Source organism: Rhinolophus ferrumequinum, chromosome 3, assembly GCF_004115265.2.
Source record: "Rhinolophus ferrumequinum isolate MPI-CBG mRhiFer1 chromosome 3, mRhiFer1_v1.p, whole genome shotgun sequence".
Taxonomy (NCBI): Eukaryota; Metazoa; Chordata; class Mammalia; order Chiroptera; family Rhinolophidae; genus Rhinolophus; species Rhinolophus ferrumequinum.
The window spans coordinates 84,195,584-84,216,276 of record NC_046286.1 but is presented as its reverse complement, the minus strand read 5'-3'; the positions used below and the strand labels follow the sequence as shown (position 1 = coordinate 84,216,276).

Here is a 20,693-nt window from a genome sequence, read left to right as displayed (position 1 = left end):
AGCTAAGTTCTATAAAGTCACCACAAACATTGAATTAGTGAATGTTGAACTGTTGCTTCTAGAGGAAATACAGAGTTAGGTTACTTTGAGCCTCTGGTCACAACATTTTCATCAATCGATTGATACATAAGCTTGTTTTATGTGTGTTATTATATACAGATACTTATTTCACATATACTGTTGATTTGTTAACATTGCATTCACAATGACACTGTAATGCATGCCTTAGTGAAGCTTATCGAACACAGATATCTTCTCCAAAAGGCACAGCACAGCCTTCCTGCACTTAGGTGCACCACACAGCATGTCAGCGCTATGCTTGGGGCTATTGTAAACAGCAAAATCACCACCAAAAAAAAGGCACAAAAATGCGGAAAACATGGCACTAAATAAGAAAGGACACTTTTTTGCTGTATGAGAGCTAAAATTAAAAGGCAGAGCTTTACCTTTTTCAACCTCAGCTGGAAATATGTGCCTCTGGTGGCTCAAATTTTTCACTGCTCTATGTATGTACATGTCTACCAGCCATCAGAAAAGTGCTGTGAGTATTGCTTTTGCAGTTATAAATATATATTAGCAAGTAGGTGAATTTGCAAATACAGAATCGGTGAATAAGGAGGATGGCCTGTCAGTGCTTCCTGCAATAAATTACATAAGTCACTTCTATCCACATTCCATTGACCAAAGCAAATCATAGGGTGGGAAAGTGCAATCACGCTGTGTTTTCAAAGAACTCACATAATTGAGAGAAGCAAGCAATAATGTTTATTGCTGATATCATTTTTTCATTCATTGATTATTTGATACTTGTGGCAGATTTTATTTCCCAAAGGTAATTAAAACATGATCTCCCATCCAACACTCTGTTCTTCTGTGACTTTGACACCTTCCACTGAGAGGTGAAAGTCTATGCTCCTTGTCCTTGAAACTCTCCAGGTTTGTGACTACGGTGGAAGTAACACTGTGTGACTTCTGCGGCTAGAACACTAAAGACTTCTAGCTAGTTCTGTTTGGGAAATTTACTCTTAAAATCCAACAACCATGCTGAAGGGAAGCCCAAGCGGCTCCATGGATAGCAGTGTGTAGGTTCCTAGCTGAGGTCCTGCCTGACAGCTGGCATCAACCACCACACACATGAGTGACCAAGGATTCGGACAACTCCAGCCCCTGCCACTGAGTTACCTCCAGATACCCTCTGGTCTTCCAGGCTGAAGCCTCCGACGTCATGGAGCAGACACAAGTTATCCCCACAGAACCCATGAGCATAACAAAATGCTCATGGGGTGATTAGCTTTTCAGGAATAATAACTGAAAGAGTATCTTCTATGTATACTGCTGTAGTAGGTATTGGTGGGTTTAAGCAATGAAAAAGATTCGGTTCCAGTCTTCACATATTTTCCTATCAAGTCATTGTTTGCTCTGGGGTTACTCTTGCACCCACAATGTAATTAACTATCTGGGCTTTTTATCGTTACCTGTCTCAGAAATGATAACTATAAAATGGGTAACAACTTGGTATTCTAACAGGAAATGTAATCTTTGACTCTCATCTCCTTTAGTTTTGGTGAGAATTATAATACTCATCCATTATTGATACACAAAACAACCCATGAAACCCCTTTTATACTAGGCATTTTGCTCAGTGCCTGACACATAATTGCTTGATAAATGTTGTATGAATGCCAGTCAGAATTTATCAGACACATAGATGTGATTGATTGAGTGTTTTTAGGAGCACCTGTGAACCACCTTTCTCATGGGCTACAGAAAATGGAGGCATTTATTAAATGTGGGATGGAGCATAAGAAAGCTAAGATCTAAAGCTGGGAAAGTCTTTAAAAATTAAAACATCAATCCTAATCAATATAAGCCTTGCTATAACTTCTGAGACTGTGGTGAGTGTTTATAAAAAAGGAGAGACGACTATCCATACTGATTTTAAAAGGTGCATGCTTTGAAGCTAAAGGAGACCACCTACTACCCCACAACGAGACAGCTCACTTTCTCAAAAAACTCTTAAAAGAAAGTAAATCCTTGCTGCAGCTAAGAGGAAATGTTTTCACCAGCTCACTTGATTAAGGACCATTTCCGAAAAACTTGCGGTAGGGCAGCTAAAATGTTCTCTCTTATGTATGGGACCTTCGCTGTTGCCATAAATTATTACATTATTTGTTGATTAGGACAAATTTAAGAACTGGTAGGAATTGGACTGGACCCCTTAGTGACTTTTTTAGAACAGAGGTATTTCAGTGCCCCCACTTCTGAGAAAAGGAGCCACTCTGTCCGGATCTTGAACATGTACCAACGAACCGGTCAGTTCTCAGCCTGTTTATGGGTCCTACCCAGTGGTGTCCCCAGGCAGCTCTACACCTGCGTTTGTTTGGGTCTGGTGTTCACAATGAGTTCCAGGCATGGGAGAGGTCAGTGGGAGATTAAGAATTGACTCCAAGATGGAGGAAACGTTTAGCAGTAATGCCTGGGACATCTCACCTAGATCAGTGCTTCTCAAGCCTCCTGTAATGAAGGACCCGCCCTCCCTTCAATTTATTTTTCTAGTTCATCATAAACTGATACGTGAACCTATTGCCTAAGACTATATGCAGGTCGGTATGTGCTTCTTCACCCACAACTTCAACAATAACATCACGCACAGTGAGATAAGTCCATTGATCATGTGTATGGATTTTGTAAAAGTGTTAAATTCCTATGCAGTTTCACTTCCTGTCACTTCCTTGACACTTAAGGTCACTTTGTCTAAGTATCTTATCTGAGACTGGTTAAAGCAGTTAGTGAGCCAGCACCATATCATGAACCATGCTTCGAAGACCCTTGATTTAGATGAACTTCCCAGTTTCCTGCCCGACCTGCACCTGATTTAGGGTCTCACACCCATCCTGCCTTGCAAGACCTCTGAGTTTGACTCTCTGGATAGCTGGTTCGTATTTATACTGAAGGAAGATTATTTGCATATTACATTATTTTTATTCTATATTCATAAACTTATATTTATATAAATGTAGGTTTTCTATTATAGTCAGTTCATACTTAAATACATTAAGTAAATTTGTGTTTTAGTTTGTTTATTATCATTTATTTATTTAATGTTTCAGAATATGATGATTCTTTTCCAGGTTAATATATATTGTGCAAATTGAATATCCCATGATGAGCTGACATGAGCTTCTCCAGGCATGAAAACATAATGGATGAGGTACAGACAGGCGGGAACCCATTCATGCGGCTTTTACAGCCAGAGTTCTTTCAGACCTTCACTTGAACTATAGGACAATCAAAGCGATGCCTCTATATGTGGCCAGTACACAATTCATTCTCCTTGTGAATATGTTAAGAGTTGAAATATTTTTTAATCATACTTATTTTAAGTTTCTGGTCTGACAAATTCCAAAAACATCCCTACCATGTCTGTGTCTGGTGCTGATGCTTACGCTGTGTCTTCAAACTGTGTTTTTTGCTTTTCAGTATGCTTTGCAATTTTTTCTTGAAAGATGGACTTGATGTACTGGGTAAAAGGAATTGCAGTGTATAGGCCTTTATTAAAGGGATTAGGTGTAGGGGAGGGGAAATGTCCTATCGTCCTATTATTAGGTCTCAGTGTTTTAGTGAGCGTGTGCTGCTGGGCTGAGAACTTCACAAGTGCGTCTGTATTTTGTTTTGTTTTCCACCCCCTTAAGTGAAATAAGATGGCCAGAGAGGCTGAAGTTGGGTATTTCCCTTCCTTGGTACGAGGCTAGAGCCAGCTGGGGCTGGGCAACTCCTTTCTTCCCAGATCGGTTAGGCTCTGATGAAACCTGGGCAAGGTAGGCTCTGTTTAAAGTTTCTCCTGAGAGCAGGCCTTGTTAAGAACAGAGCACTTTGGCGTATTTCAAAATGGTTCCTTTTCCCCTTCTCTTGCTGGAAGGACCAGATTTTTCTCAGCTCTTCACTCTGAGAACCTGGTAGGGCTCCTGGAAGCAAAACTCACAAAACTGGGGGCCCTCTGGAATATTTAATCCCGAGATTTGTCCTCTGTCAGCTTCCAGCAGTCTGTCAGTTACAGTCAAGTTTCTGTGCCCTGGCCCTGTATCCTAAAGAGGTTCCTGCTCCTGGATTTCAGCTGCGGTAAGTTGTGATTCTCTGTGTCTGCCCATCTGTCTCTCTAAGTTTGGGGGCAGTGGTTGGTGACTGCAGTTCTTTGATGAAGCAAAGGACAGATGTTGATTTTTCAGTTTGTTCAGCTTTTTCTTTTTGGATGGAGTGATGACTTCCAAATTCCTTACAGGCCAGGCCAGAAGCTGGCCTCCTTTTCATTTTTATAAAATGGTGCCTTACTGACATTTTTTTCTTGTCCAGTTTAGAATTCAGTGAAAAAGTTCACATTCTAGTCACTGTTTCTATTATAATCCCATTCTTAATATTTTTCTGGCAGCAGTTCTTTGTTCCCCAAATGCTTCTTAGCTGTTAACAGTGCAGTTCTTTCGTCTGTGGATTTTCTTTATTTCCACTCTGTCTTTCTGGGATTGCTAACAACAAGTACTACCTGTGTTTGCCAGTTGTGCCAACATGTAACCGGAGATGTACTGTTGTTCCTAATATTCTGTTTGCAAATCCTGCTTGGTGAATTGAATTGACTGCAGATGCGTGGTTGGCTGATGGCTTCAGGACAGAGTTTACAGAGAATGTTGGGTTATAAAATGGTGGTTCATAGCTAGGTTTACAGATCTAGTTTTCTCTAAACCTGTTACCTCACATATGTTAACATTGAAGCTCACCTGTATTTTGTGACCCACTTACATTATTTAAAGAGTAATGGCTTTCAGCCTTGCATTCATATTGGGCAATTTTTATTTCTATTTCACATTGGTTTATTTCTGTTTCATTGGCTTAGGTCGGACCTGGTGTCAGTATTTCTAAAAATCCCTTGAGTAATTCTATTATACCATGTAACTGGTACTGAAATCCACTGGTCTATAGCAAGTGTCAGCAAATTTTTCTTTCAAGGACCAGATTGTAGATAGACTCTGTTGCAAGTATTCCTATGATGGAGCAGCCACAGGCAAGTGGGCGTGGCTTTGTATCTGGACACCAAAATTTGAATTCATATAATTTTCATGTGTCATGAAACATTCTTCTTTTGATGTTTTATTCAACTATTTAAAACTGAAAACCATTCTTGTCTTGCTGGATTTACAATAATGGATTGCAAGTGAGATTTGGCCTGGGGACTATAGTTTGGCAACCTTTGGTGCATACTAGTTTATCTTCACTGCTTTAGTATGGTCCCACAAGAGAAAACATTTCCTTCCCTACGTAGATCACCGGTATCATCTAAAATGAGTCTGAGCAGGGCCGGCCCGGTGGCTCAGGCTGTTAGAGCTCCATGCTCCTAACTCCGAAGGCTGCCGGTTCGATTCCCACATGGGCCAGTGAGCTCTCAACCACAAGGTTGCCAGTTCAATTCCTTGAGTCCCGCAAGGGATGGTGGGCAGCGCCCCCTGCAACTAAGATTGAACACGGCACCTTGAGCTGAGCTGCCGCTGAGCTCCCGGATGGCTCAGTTGGTTGGAGCGCATCCTCTCAACCACAAGGTTGCCAGTTAAACTCCCGCAAGGGATGGTGGGCTGCACCCCCTGCAACTAGCAACTAGCAACGGCAACTGAGGTCCGACCTGGAGCTGAGCTGCGCCCTCCACAACTAAGACTGAAAGAACAACTTGGCTTGGAAAAAAGAAAGTCCTGGAAGTACACACTGTTCCCCAATAAAGTCCTGTTCTCCTTCCCCAATAAAAAAATCTTTAAAAAAAATAAAAATAAATAAAAAAAATAAATAAAGTCTGAGCATTGAATATTTATTTTAAATAAGTTTTATTAGGAGATTTTTAAACATGGCAATGCATTTCCTTAATAGCCTGAGAAACTGCAGCACGCTTTTGTCTACAAGTAATAAACCTGGTTTGCATAGTTTAAAACAGGTATTCTCATTAAAATATAAACAATTGGCAGGGTTAATTCAGCTGCTCTACAATGTCATCAACCCAGGTGATTTCCATCTTTGTACTGTACTATCCTCAATACTATTCCTGGCTGATGTCTTGCCTCATGGTTGCAAGCTAGCTGTAGCAGGCAGCTATGCAGACAGCACATGCAGACACATAACATCCAGCAAAGAGACAGAGTATCTTCTTCTATGCATTATTATTATTATTATTTATTTGTATTGGGGAATATTGGGGAACAGTGTGTTTTTCCAGGACCCATCATCTCCAAGTCAAGTTGTTGTTTTCAATCTAGTTGTGGAGGGTGCAGCTCACTGGCGCATGTGGGAATCGAACCGGTGACCTTAGTGTTATGAGCACTGCCCTCTAACCAACTGAGCCAACCAGTCGCCCCTGCAATGCATTATTTTTTAATATGAGGCACCCGTTTTTTGGGTTTTTTTTAGAACAAGCCTCTCCTTCTGTGTAGCTCTCCCTGTAGGTCCCAAACCCAATCAGTCCCTAGTGAAGGAATTAGATCAGCATGATTAACTGTCATGATGCAGCCTCTGGCATTGGGAGGAATCTGATCTGCTTTACAATGGTGACCTCAGGATCCCAGAGCCAAATCAAAGTTTCATTAACAAGGAAAAGGAAGAAATGGCAGTTGGGAAAGAATCATCAGTCTCACCCAGAACTAGATTCTTAGGATTAAAAAAAAATAAAATTCTGAAGAAGGCTGTCTGCTTTGCATCTCATTTCCATTTGCTTATTTACTTCCCTGAAAAGACCATTAAGGAATTGTTCTGTATAATTTTCCTTTAAGAACTTTTACTAATTTTCACTCAAATAGGTTATGTTTTGCTTCAGTCCTCAAAGATATTCCTATTTCTATCAGAGTCCATTTAAAAAGAAATGTATCCTATATTGGCTTACTTTGTTATTTTCCTAAAACTATTGCATTCCTAAAACACATTGCATATCTAGCATAAAAATGTTCATGTCAAAAAAGGCTTTTTTTTTTAAAGCCACCCTTTTGATTCATTTTGAACTATCAAAAGGTTGTCTAGTTTTGCATTTTGTATTGTGAAAACAATAAAAATTGTTTTCCTCCCCCAAATTATAGCATGGAATAAGAGTTTAAGAACGCCACATGTCACCCTTCTGCCACCTCCCCAGCTCCATGGGGATTCCCATGGGCCTCCCAAGTGACACATGACCCACCTCCACCTCCCCTTGTGAAAATCAAAGGGAGATTTGCATCCAGTCCAGATTTGGCCACACTCATCCTATTGAGAGTCTTGAGGAGGATGCACCCAAATTCCACATTTGCTGTTTTCTTGGGAGAATATCTGGCACGGAGGAAAGTGCTCCAGCCCAGGACAGTGGGCCCTGGCTTCTGATCCCAGCTCTGCCTCTTCTGACGTATTGAACATCGGGCAAGTCGCTTAGCCTCTCAGAGCTCTAGTTTTGACATCCGTAGAGCAAGAGTTTGAACTCTGATTTATAAGGTCCCTGTTAGAACAAATCGATGTTTCTCTTTACCACATGATCCAAAATGTTCACCTTTACTTTTCATTGCTAAACTGATTTCTGCTCTGTTACTGCTGCTTGGTGAAGCCACACATTCAGTCATCGGGTCCCCTAAGGTAATGTGTTAGAGCAGCAGCTCTTTGTCCTGCCACAGCAGCACTGCCAAACAGCCTACGATGTTCTCGCAGCGCAGGGCATGCCTACGGGGACTAAGCCGAATCCTTTTCCCATTCTAGGAAGCGAGAGCGACACTAAGAAGGAAATCATTCTGGAGAGCTTTATTATTTCTTTAGACTGAAATGTGTGTAGACACCTGTACTCTCATTATTTCACCATTATTTACAATTCAGTTGATCACTGCAGCTCTGGAGGTGTTTTTGCCTCCTAGAGCTTGCTAGCCCTCTTGAAGCCCTCACACAAAAGTGAAACCATGAGGCCCTGAAAAACCTGTATAGGAAGAAAAGTTTCATTTGGTGGCAAAAGCAGTTACCTTCGACGTATCAGCATTTTTCCATTTCCTTTCTCTTCAGACCTCGTTCCTATGCCCACTATTGTTACTGATTTTTTTTTTTTTCTCAACTCACATAAAACTTTCCTTTTGTTCTAAGGAGTGTTATACATTTTAGGGGAGCCCTGTCATCTCTAGAACAAGCTGGGGACATTTTCCTGTAAGGAACCTGAAGATGGGTTAACTAGACATTTGCCCAGCCTTTCCCCCAGCCTAAGATGTCCCATACGTCCAGGAGTCTGCCTGGGAATAGCGGCAACTTTTTGGACTAGATGCCATTCTCCGCCTCCCTCCAATAAGGGTGGAGAGCTGCGTTTTAAATGGTCTCCACGAGCAGTTTATTTTGGCTCGTTCAGTCCAGGTAAAGTGTGTCGCCCCTGAAGGCCCGCATTTGGGCCATCTTCCTCAGCAGGATTCCTGGTGGCCTCTTCATAGGAGGGCGGTAAACACACGGAGAGGGGGGCCACCTCCCCGGGCAGAGGAGCGTAGGCGAAGTCCTGCTCCCCGCTCCAGGGTAAGCCTGGCAGGAAGTCAGTCTCCTCTCCCACGGGTGGGTGCTCTGAGAGGTCGATGCTGAAAACCTGGCCCTGGGGCCGTGGGGCCTTGCAGAGGCGGTACAGGAAAAGCAGCAGAAAGGCCAGGAAGAGCAGGATGGTGGCTGGAAGAAGGATGCACAGGAAGGGCTCCACATCTTCTTTGGCGGAACTTATCTTCTGGGTGCCCTGGAGTCAGGGAATGAAACTGAGTTAGGAGATGGGGGAAGGAAGACCCCAGCCTTTCGAAGGCCCCTCTCTTGTCATCTTTTATTCTTATCTTCGTTGATCACTCTAAAAATCACTTAATCCTTCATTTATGCCAAGGAGCTTGAGCCTACATGAAATAAAATGAATTTCCAAGATAAAGTGTGAATTCAGAATGTCAAAACTACACATTTATGACATCCTACAATATTTCCACTAACGTACAAATATTAAAATAAATTTCAGTTGGGGGGGTCTACTCATTCTTTCAATGAGAACTCTCACTGTGTATTTATTTTATTTAGAATTAGACCAATAATGTTTTATTGCCACATAGGAGAAGTTGCCTAGGCAGACAACTGCACCTAACTTTAGGTTAGGTTTCTCTTATATAGGAAAGGGTAGGTAAATTCCTTACAGCAGGAGATGTGATATATAGACTGAGGTCATTTGATTGACATATGTTGGTTATATAACTAGTTTCTTTCTGTGCACGCTCTTACCCATAATGCATACAGAAAAATGTACAGGGTGGGGGGACAAGCCTTTATGTTCATTTTATTTTAGTTTAATTATAATGAAGCCACAGTCCAAGTAATGGACAGTTTTCAGCAGTTTGCGCAGGCATCAAAACCAGATTACTCCGGTTAGGGTCTTACCTCCTCTTTTTAGGAGTGTTTGGACACCCTTGATTTATTTCGAGGGGGTAAGCCTGGGTGGTTCCTAGGAAGGGGATGCAGGCCAGGTCAGGCCCCCTTCAGGCTCACTTTTATTAACCCTTTTTTGCCTCATCACTATACAATAGGCATGAAATGACGCTGAACAATGAGGTAGAAAAGCAATACAAAAAATATAAATACCGTTCCAAATTCCATAGACATTGCTTTAAATAAAGCTTCTAAGAAATAATGAAATATTAAAAAGCTTCTCTATTATATATAAAGCATACAGCAACAAATGTAAATGTATCTATTACTACAGAGGAAAAGAAAAATTAAAGCCTTATAATTGTGTTTAAGACAAGCAAAATACTAAGCTCTTTATCTCCTTATCTAAAATAAAACATAAAACTATGAGAGCTGGAGTTCTCTCCTTGACTTCAGTGGAAAGGACAACTGTTTTGCTTGTCATGACCTCTTAAGAGACTGACTAATCTCGTGTTGACTAAAATCTTTTTATTTTCTAGAGGATTTACAAGTATGTGTGTTATTTTGACTCAGAATTAGGTGGTTTATTTAATATTTATACTTCCATATATTTTGTCTTTGGTAAGATATGAGTTAAGATATTTTAGCTTCAAGTGCATAAAAATTAAAGGTTTTCTTGGGAAGCAGAATGTCATCTTTGGGGTTTGAATTCCAGTATGAGCTTCTAATACCTGTGTGACTATGGACCATTCACTTGTCCTCCCTGGGCCGGGGTTTTCTTCTCTATGAATGAAAATAATAGCATGTTTATATTTAGATGTAATGACTGGCATGAAAATTTAATGAATTATTATGTGTAAAGCCCTTGGGGAATAATAGGTACTTATATATATCAGTGTCTCAAATGGTCAAATTAAAATACTAAAAGTAACCAGAAGTCATCAAATTTATTGATAAGACTGGAAAATATAGGGAAGATAAAATCTAACATTTCTAAGTTTATAGTTTAATAAATATGTATTTTTTAGAAAAATATTTTGGCAATGTTAATATTTTTGTGTATGATTCTTTGATTTCTAAACTATGGATTCTTTGTTTTCTGACACATAATCTAGTTTATTATCAGAGCTATTCACTTAAAATCAGTTGTGATATTATAAGGGACTGATTACAAAAGCTATAAGTGTAGATGAACTCATAAATAAAAGTACAATTATTAAGAAATCAAGTTGAAGTCAAAAAGCAATTTAACTGTTCATTTTCTCCCTCTAGATGAATCATTAAAAATGTTAAAGCTATTATCTCCTTCAGTATTTAAAATAATCATGTTTCAATCTTGATAAACATGGGCCATTTTGAAAAACTTATTGTTCTTTCTTCTCCATCAATTATATGGATGCTAATATTTTCTAAACAGTTATGAGCATCAAATTTTAAATTCTCAATTACACCCTGTAAGTTCAATATGCATAGAATATAAAGATATTTAATGTTTTATTTAAAAGGTTTTATGTAACAGACCCTTTGTTCACAATTATGCCACTTATGGTATTATCAATATTAATTGCAAAACTTTTTGAAAGGAGATATGCCACAATCCTCTCCTGTAATCAGTAGTTCCGTTGGTTGAGTTAAAGTTATCCAGATACCGAGTGGTACTGCTCACCTAATACAGCAGATTAGGACAATTTCTTGAGATAACGAATTCTTGTTTTTCAGTTGAGAGATGCACCAAGGTGTAGGACAAATTTATGATGGTATCTTTAATTTGCTTATTTACTGATTCATGGTATATTGGTTCAAAGTGTTTTGAATTTTTAAGTGCAGAAAAGATGTCTTTACTTTTGTAGTCAAATGTTCTAATTTGTTCACTTCCCTCAAAGTGTTTCTTGGCTTTTCATATTACTCTGATGTGTATATTGGTTTTCTTCTTCAGGGAATATTTTAAAGACATACTCAGTTAAAAGTACAACTGCTGAATAAAACATATTATCATATATACATGTATAATTTTTTTTTCTGTAAAAGGTGGTTTTGGAGAACTTAACTACTAATCTAATCAGTTGATATTCCAGAAAAGAAAATAAGTCTGTTTCCCTTTTTCTTGGGGTATAGCGATATCACTCATTTCCCTGTTGATGATAAAATTAATTCGGAGTTTTTAGATTTCTATCAATATTTTTCCTTAATGCTGTCTCAGATTGAGGCTTCTTTGGTGATTTACCAGACAAAGCAAAGCAGCTGCTACATTTCTTAGTAAAGACAAAACCTGCTTAACCCTCTACTATCCTTCCAGAAGTAAGATAATTTGATTAGCTACTGCCACCTCTTAGAAACAGTGGTCATTATACAGCCAGAGAACCAAAGGGAGTCTCTTATTTGTGAATACATAGACATTGCTTACTGAGAAAAGAACAAAGTGAAAAACCAAGGCATAAAATTTTGTTGACACCTAACTTCAGGTGCTCCTTGATATATTTGATATATCAGGTGTTCTTAGAATATATTTGTGGCAAGTTTCACTTGAATTTATCATTGTCAAAAGAATACAACTTTCAAGTTACTTCCTTAGACCATGCCAGTCAGCAAAATCATATTTTTGTCATACCCATCGTGCAAACGGTTGCCAGTATGTTTTATAATAAGATCCTAAAAATATAGGCATTGTTGGTTTTAAAACTGACAAAGATACTTTGGGGGAAGAAGAGGCAAAAGTCATAGGTACAAACCTGCAGCTGGGTTTCCAGAAGAGGTAGGCTTGGTTCGCTAGTTAACCACTCGTATGTCCCCCTGCCAGCATGTCCAAACTTCCTCCAGCTGCTGCCCAGCAGTGCCCGCATGTTTTCATCCGACTGATGCACCACTCACCCTTCCACCTCACTGCCCAGATTGCAACAATGCTGCTTGCTTTTGGCCTGGATCCAGCTTAGATGTGCTTGGCTGATGGTTGTTGGTAAACTCGTTCTCTAACGTGTGGCAAAAGGGAAAAGGAGACCAACCAGAGAGACTTCTCAGGACAGGCTATACATTTAAATTCAGTGCCCCTGGATTGGCTCCTGTGGCCTTTATCATGGTAAGGGTTGGCATCAGATATCAGATATGGAACAGATTTCAGACAGAGGAGTTCTTTGCATTAGCATCAGTACAGTGCAATGAATGGTCTCAGCGAGTAAACAACTGTTTATATTCAGATGTAAATAGGACCCTCTCCCTTCCTTCCCCACATCCCTCTCCAGAGATATAGCTGAGCAAGAAAACCTCCCCATGCTGAATTTCCTTTAATTATTTCTAGATTCTGTGATACAGAGAGAAGGGGTATTTGGTAGGGAAGCAAGACTCATTAATAACATTTTAGTGAATTATTTAGATGAAAGATGCTAATGATAAAGTTGTACAGAAGCCAGACAGACAATAGCTCAGACTGTTTGGCTGCAATGTTTGCTGGTTTCAATTTAAAAAAAAAATCAAATTACCAATACCTAAGTAGTCTTCCTTCTGCTTATCTTCTGAATTTTGTGATATTATTTGTATCAAGCTTAAAATAAGAAACTTTCAATCTGAAGTTTCACTGAGGTAACTTTGGGATGTTTAATTCTACATATTTGAGAAATTCACATTTAAGACATGGTGGTGGGAGTCACTTTCCTTAAATTTCAAACAGTTCCCCAAACTGTTAGAACTCAGTAATACAACTACCCACATCCTATTTAAGCATCATTTCCATCCAAGTGACTGTCGTGATGCTGAAATAATATTTCTTAACGGGGATTTTTTTTTTCTTCATGAGGATTCTCAATCACTGGCCCATGGTGGTCTATGGATAGGTTGCAGTAGGTGGTGAACTCTAAACAATTCAGATACATCCACTTTTCTTGGGAGGATCCATAATTTTGATTTCCTTTTTAAAAACAGCTGTTCTCCCCCATATAATTTGGCCCTTTGCCAAACTTCTTATTTGTGGTTAAAGTTTTCACTGAGTTTCCCAGTGCCTCCATCAGTATCCTAGTGAAGAACTCCTTTGTCATTTCATCCCTTTATTTCTTATTGTGGAGTAAGTGGATTTTATGCTTTTAGTTAAAATGTTGGCTTGTTCCCATTGATGTATTTCTATTTATTTTAAGTGAATGCTATATCCCCATAGCCCCACGCTGATATAACAGAAACACCTGGCCACCAGTGCTCTATTTTGTGTTTTGTTTTTTTTTTTGCATATCAGTGGCTTTGCCAATGCTATGTCCTCAACATGGACCATCCTTTTTCATCGTAAATACTTATTTAAATATCTTCATTTCCTGAGATGCAAATTGGAAGTCTGGATCAAAGCATTAAATATGCATCTCTAATGTCGACTCTTGTCTAGCACTGAATGAATAAGACAGAAATTCCTGCTTTTATGGATATGTTTTTAGGTTCCAAGAGAAACAAATTATACAAATAAAAAAATATATCAGAAGGTGATAGATGCTATAGAGAAAAAGCAGAGAAGGAGCAAAGTAAACGCTGAAAGGAGGAGAGCACTTTTAAAGGGAGAAGTCAGTTAGAATCTGGGGAAAGTGATAGCAAAAAGCTGAAGGATACAGAGGACTGAATCATGAAGATATAGGAAGGAAGAGCATTATAGACTAAGGGAACAGACAGTGCAAAGGCCCTGAGGCAGTCAAATGCTAGTAGATCAGAATGGCTAGTAGGTCAAGGTGGCTGGAGCAGTGAGCCAGGAAAGTAGGAGATAAGGTCAGAGACGATATGTAGGAAGTGGTAGTTATAGAATGCAGGGTTAGAGAATATTGTAAAAATTTTGGCTTTTATGCTAACTAAAATGGAGAAGCCATGCAGGGCTTTCAGCAGAGGAGTGACAAGATCTGACTTCCACATTAAAAGGATCACTCAGTCCTCTGTGTGAAACAGATACAGGGATTAAGGTCAAAAGCAGGGAGACCAGTTAGAGTCTTTTCAGGGGAGAAATAATGGACCAGCCTAGTAGCAGTGGATGTGGTGAGAGTCTAGATTCTACATACATTTTAGGGACAGAGCCAAGGAGATTTCTTGAAGAACTGAAGGTGGAATAGATGGAAAAAAATGATCAAGAAGGATTCTATTTTAGGCTTGTGCAACTGGAAGGATAACTATTGTCATTTACAGAGAGGGGGAAAGACAGGAGGGAAAAGTTATTTTGTTTGTTTTTTGTTTGTTTCTTTTTAAGAAGAGGAGTCAAGATCAGAGGTTGAGTTTCAAACCTGGTAAATTTGGGATGCGTTTGGATATTTGAATTTGGCATTTAGGAGTAAGGACTAGACCATAGAGAATAGTTGGAACTCTTTGGCAGGGGGAGGCTGTTTAAAATTACCAGACTTAATGAGCTCGCCAAGAGAAGGCGTGTCAATAGGATGGAGAGACAGTGAGTGGCAGTGAGATAGATGAGAAACCAAGAGTGTGTTGTATCCTGGAATCGAAAGGAAGAAATGTTTCTAGAAGGGGGGAAATGATCTCTATCTCAAAAGCTACAGTATGGTCAAGTAAGATGATGGATGAGATTTACTAATGGAGTTAATGAAATTCAGGGAAGGGGTGCCATTGATTATTTGGACAACAGCAGTTTTGGTGGAGTCGCTGGAAAAAAGCCTGATTGGAATGGTTATAAAAGAGAAAGGAGAAGAATTGAAGATAGTGAATGTAAACAACTCTTGAGTTACTTTGCTTGAATGGGGAGCAAAGAAATGATGTAATAGCTGGACAGAGAAATAGAGTGGAGAGCGTTGTATACTAAAACAGGGCATGTTAATAGATTATAGAGGAAAGAGAACATCAGTATATGTCAACCCTTAGCAATTCCACTTCTAGGAATTCTTCCCAAGGAAATAATCTGATGAATATTCAAAGATACATATTGTTGAAAGATGTTTTAACATATCTTAAATGTCTGTCATAACAAGTAATTAGAAATAAAAAAAAATTCACACAGTGATATTGGGTTAATAAGTTAAGATATACAACATATAGATTGTTATCTGAAAGTAAATATCAGAAAGATGTAAACATTGTGTACCGCATATTCAGAAGAATTTGTCAGAAAATTGCATGTTTATTATAAATGTACATGTCTCTGCATATAGAAACAAGTTGATATTAACAGTGGTATTTTTTCTAAATGGTGGGATTACGAGTTATTTTTTATGGGACTATGGTTCTTTTTAACTGATCAACATTTTGTAACTGTTCTATTAATATGTGTTATATAAATAAGACAAAATAGTTTCTAAGACTTGCCCATGGTTGAAAGCCCACATAAAAGCTGTATTGTTATAATAGTCTGCAATTTCCTGCCCTCTACCCAAATTAGGAACGAATCACAATTTCCTCTGAAATCCCACAGCATGTTAGATATTCCAGTATTATAGCACTTAATTTGAGTTAGCTTTGTATTACTTCAAAAATAAGTTAGGGGATTGTTAGTTGACTTAGAAAAGGCCTTATTGAAGAGTTGCCTGAAATAATGTGCTTTGTCTATAGAGCCAACAGACGGAATGTACTGTAACTACTTACAGAATCGCTGTAGCATTTCAACTCTAGAAACTGTATCTGTGTAGATTTTAGTAATGGAAGTCTATTTTTTAAGGCTTCCACAATATATACTCATTGTTTCAATATTTTTTCCCACACATCCATTATTACGATGGGCTTTTTAGCTAAGACTCTCCTGTTTAGGACTTCTACAACTAGATTTTAATTACAAACACTAACTACAATTAGTTTGAAAATGTGATTAGCTACCTCTAAAACTTCTCTAAGTATTTCAGAGCCAAGAGAAGAGTTTTTCCATGTTTTATTTAATTTTCCTCCCTTTCTCACTCTTGTTTTTGAAAAATATCCATTTGTCTTCACCCATTTGATTGTTCTATTTTTTCTTAATTCCCTTAAACTCAACATTGTTAATTTGCTATTATAGTTTCAAGAATTACCAAGACTTCTAGGTTTTCTGGTTCTACTGGTTTGTGGACGAGTTGGACATAGGCAAGCTTGACTTTTTGCTATGTTAAACATTTCGTCTCTGAGTCAATTATGGAAAAAAAAAAAAACACACCCAAAAACTAATGGTCAGGGAAGATCTTTCAAATAAACGAAAGATGCTGGTAAAATATACTTATTCTTACATTTAATTTCGAATTTCGGCAGACTGCTCAGTATACTTTCTCGAGATGTTATTACAAGAATTAAATAAGCTTCTATTTGATTAGGAAGACTGGAAAACTAATCAGTGGACTGCAGGCAGCCCTATGACAAATCAGAGTGCCATGGAGACCCAGGGGTTCACGTAAGGGTCAGATGATCTGGCGTCAGTTTTTGTTCAACTTTGGCCCTGATAATCTGGAACGAAAGAGATATAAACAATTTGACTAAATTAACAATATAGACTAAAAGAGGAAAATACTCCAGAATGTTTTGTTTTTAACTAACAGAATGATGATAAAAAAATAAAAATTATTGATATGAACTTTACTTTGGAAAAATATGAGCACTTATGGAACTGGAGGTTTGAACAGAAGATTGAAAAAAATTTATGAAGAATAATTAACATGAAATAGAATGTAATGATGTTATGTGTTCAATTCAATGAATTTTGACAGTTTTTCCCCCCACTCCTGTAAGTACAATCTAAAACAAGATATAAAACATTTCCATCACTAGAGAAATTTCCCTTTGGTTAACTATTTTTTTTCTAGCTACAATGGAGGAGGATTTTTAAAAATCTCAATCCTTCAGAAAAATCAGGGAGCAGGATATGAAATTTATAAGCTTATGAGATGTTCTCTGGTTATAAACTCAGGTATTTTCAAATATTTGGTCTTTAGTTTTCTATATCTGGAATCAAGGAAAATCTAGTAATATTTAAGATAGAATGATGATCATAAATGTTTGAAAATTAAATTGATATTCTTGAATTTAAAACAGAAGCCAATAATTAGATTATTCCGATTACAAATCCTCATGTAATTTGTGTATATTTTCTCTATTCCTGTATGTGACAGGAAGTGGGTCAGGTGAAGTACCGTGTTTCCCCGAAAATAATACCTAGCCGGACCATCAGCTCTAATGAGTCTTTTGGAGCAAAAATTAATATAAGACCAGTTCTTATTTTAATATAATATAAGACCGGATCATTATAATATAATATGATAATATAATATACTGGACCTTATATTAATTTTAGCTCCAAAAGATGCATTAGAGCCGAGGGTCCAGCTAGGTCTTATTTTCGGGGAAACACGGTATAGAGGAGCACCTTTATTTAATACCTAAATTGTCACATGTTATTATCTGTGTTTTTTTTTACAACAATTCTGAGTTATAAGAATTATTTCTATTGTGCTGGTTAGGATGTTAGGGCATATATTAAACAATCTTGGAGGAAATTTTCCAAGGTTTTTAAGATTATCCAATTCTAGGAACCAACTCTGGATGTAACTACACCTCACTGTGAAACAAAAGAAGTTTAGAGGATGAAGAAAGCTGTTCCTCTTTTAATAGGTGTAGCAACGTTATGCTTTGTGCAAACACCTGGAGAAGGCAAAAGTCATATGACTATAAATATGAAGCCTCATAAGAAAAATTAGTTGCCTTGGAATTCCTGTTATTTCTGTAGCACCATTTATTTTGCAACACCTCCCGATTTGCCTCTCGGCCCAGATATAGCCAACTACCACCTTCTCTGGACTGTTTCTGTACTATGTACATGCTTTCATTAGTTCACATGTTATATTTTGTGACGATATCGTCTGAAAATCTTTCTTCACCCCACTAACAGGAGACAAAGAATTGTCTTTTAAGTTACATTCTCTGAAAGCCCAGTCAGGTCCTGACATCTAGCAGGCACTCAAATGCTTTGGAAAGGATGAATGAAGCACTTGAATCTCAGTTTATGTGTAATCTTCATTGCTGTTTTGAACACTGTCAGGAAGACAACCTCACCTTATTGGATTGTATGTATCTGGGGCATGCAAGGGGCCCCTATGGGTTGTCCTCAGCTGCTGGAACTACAGCCAGACAGACACTGGGCTTGTTCCCTGCTCTGTGGAGGCCTCTGCTCATTCAAACTCGGCAGTTTTTGGAACTTGAGTGAGAGGGTTTGTACACTGTGCTGCCATTAACTTGAGCTCATCAGAATTCCCCAAAAGATGTTCCCAATAAAATACCTTTAAGCAATGTCACTTAAAATATCCTAAATGCTTCTGGGAAATTTTTCATCTGAATGAGAAATTGAGCAAGTAGTTTGGAATGGAAAAAATAGTATAACCAACATATGTTAGGTATATTACAATTCGTGAATAAGCTAGTAGCTAATGTAGGACATAGAAAAGAAAAAATGGAATATCCACTAACTCTGATTTAAGTGCATGTTTCAAAGCCCTTGCTTATTTTGAGGTCTTCTCTCTCTGATTAGAAATATTATAATATAAAAATGCTTGATGGATTTGATTTCATGATGGGAAATCAAAGAAAAATGAATTCTATATACATCTTGACTGTTTTCATGTGAAGTCTGACAGAGATAAAATCTCTTCCTTCAACAAACAATCAATTTTGAAACAGTTATATAAAGAAGCAATTTATAGGTTCCCACTATTCTTTCCCCGATAGTCATCAATCAGTACTTCAGTCTGCCCAAACGAAACAAACACTGAACTAAACAAACACTCACCACCACCCAAACACGTATGCTTATCCTAACAGAATAAAATCTTTGGTGGGTTTGTGATTCTGGATAGAATTATGGAAACTCCCTTTCAGGGGAAATTAGTTGGGGGAACCTATTGGATTGTCTAATAATTTTATTTATGTATTTTTTCCTTCATTTACTTTTTCTGGTTAATTAACCCATAGGAATAAATCCCATTTACTGTCTCATTTTAGGAACTTTTGTATATGTAAAAATAATAGGGGCCATTTTGGCAATATTTTCTCACATATGTGTCTAAAATGTTGTCCTATTAATTCTAAATAGTATTTTCTACACAGACTTAAGCCAAAATCAAAAGAAAATTCCTGACCTCAAGGAATTTACCCTCCTTTTCTCTTTTATTGTATTCTGTCACAATTAGTTTTAATCTATCTGTCCTTCATAATCAAAATAAAAGCACAAATAATGCATTGAGGGACTCCCTTCACAATCAAAATATAAACACGGGGAAATAGTCAAAGAAGTGATGTTTCACCAGAATCTCTTTAATATCAGACATGGACATAAATGAAACTTAACCTGTTATCTCTGTAGTGCCAGCCCATTATTTCCCCTGGAGTGCTAATAAGGCAACAACTTCTTAAGAGAGCTTATACAGGGCCTACATTTGTCTTCCTGATCCTGCTCTCTCTTTTGAGGTTTTAACCAAGAGGAAAAAAAAAATAAAAGCTTAAAGAAATAACAAAGGATACAAATGATTCAAAATCTGGGTAATCAGCTTTTGAATAACAATTGAAAACTAATTTTCTTTTTGGATTTTATGAGAAATTCTAGGGTTTGAAACAACATAAATGCCCATTTATAAGAGAAGGATTGGATAAACTATGATGCATTAACAGATGGATACTACACAGCTGTATACAGTAATAGGGAATATCTCTGTAGATGGAGGTATGGGAATGTGGAAATAAGGATGAGAGGGAGCAATACTTCTCTGGTTACACGTTGTGTATAGCTCTGACTCTTAGTAGGATGATAATGTTTCACATTTCCAAAATATTTTATTTTTCTATAAATTGGTCAGTATTATGTATTTAAATTTATTGGAATCATGGATATTACTTTTCTTTAATTCTCACCTGTATCTATGGTTTTATTTTTTTTCCATCCCTGATTTAATTTTTTGTGCTTTCTATTTTTTTCTTTGTTGAACAAGACTATAGATTTGTCAGTTCTATTAATCTTTTCTAAAGACCAAAAATTATTTAAGAACGTTATTAAGAGGTGCTTGCAATTTGTTGACTCTTTTTGAAAAAGTCAAGTTGTAAAATTTTATTACAGATTAAAAATGAAGTTCTTAAAAATCTCAACTTGACTAGGTATGAAACAATTTAAAAACTTTTAAAGGTGTGAGAAAAAAACAGGCTTAAAAAAAACTTGTTTGTCATTAGCAAAAAGAGACATCTTTAGGGAAAAATAATAACTCCATACTGTATAGATAATGCAGATAGTTCTAGTTACATGGTAAACCGGCAAAAAGCAGGGCTTAAGGTCTTTAGCTCCAATCTCTTGTTCACTTTTTATTTCTGGAATTTCATATTCATTTCTTCTTGTTGGACAA

The 20,693-nt window shown here is 37.7% G+C and overlaps 1 protein-coding gene across 1 annotated transcript; it reads right to left on the bottom strand.

Annotated features, from left to right (window-relative positions):
• Positions 1-6,388: 6,388 nt before the first annotated feature.
• Positions 6,389-12,539, bottom strand: SMIM28 (small integral membrane protein 28). Its single transcript, XM_033102767.1, has 2 exons — positions 12,129-12,539; positions 6,389-8,734 (listed from the first exon to the last, which is right to left on the bottom strand). Exons 1-2 carry the CDS (start codon positions 12,237-12,239, stop codon positions 8,351-8,353), a joined length of 495 nt encoding a protein of 164 aa, XP_032958658.1. The 5' UTR covers positions 12,240-12,539; the 3' UTR covers positions 6,389-8,350.
• Positions 12,540-20,693: the final 8,154 nt, after the last annotated feature.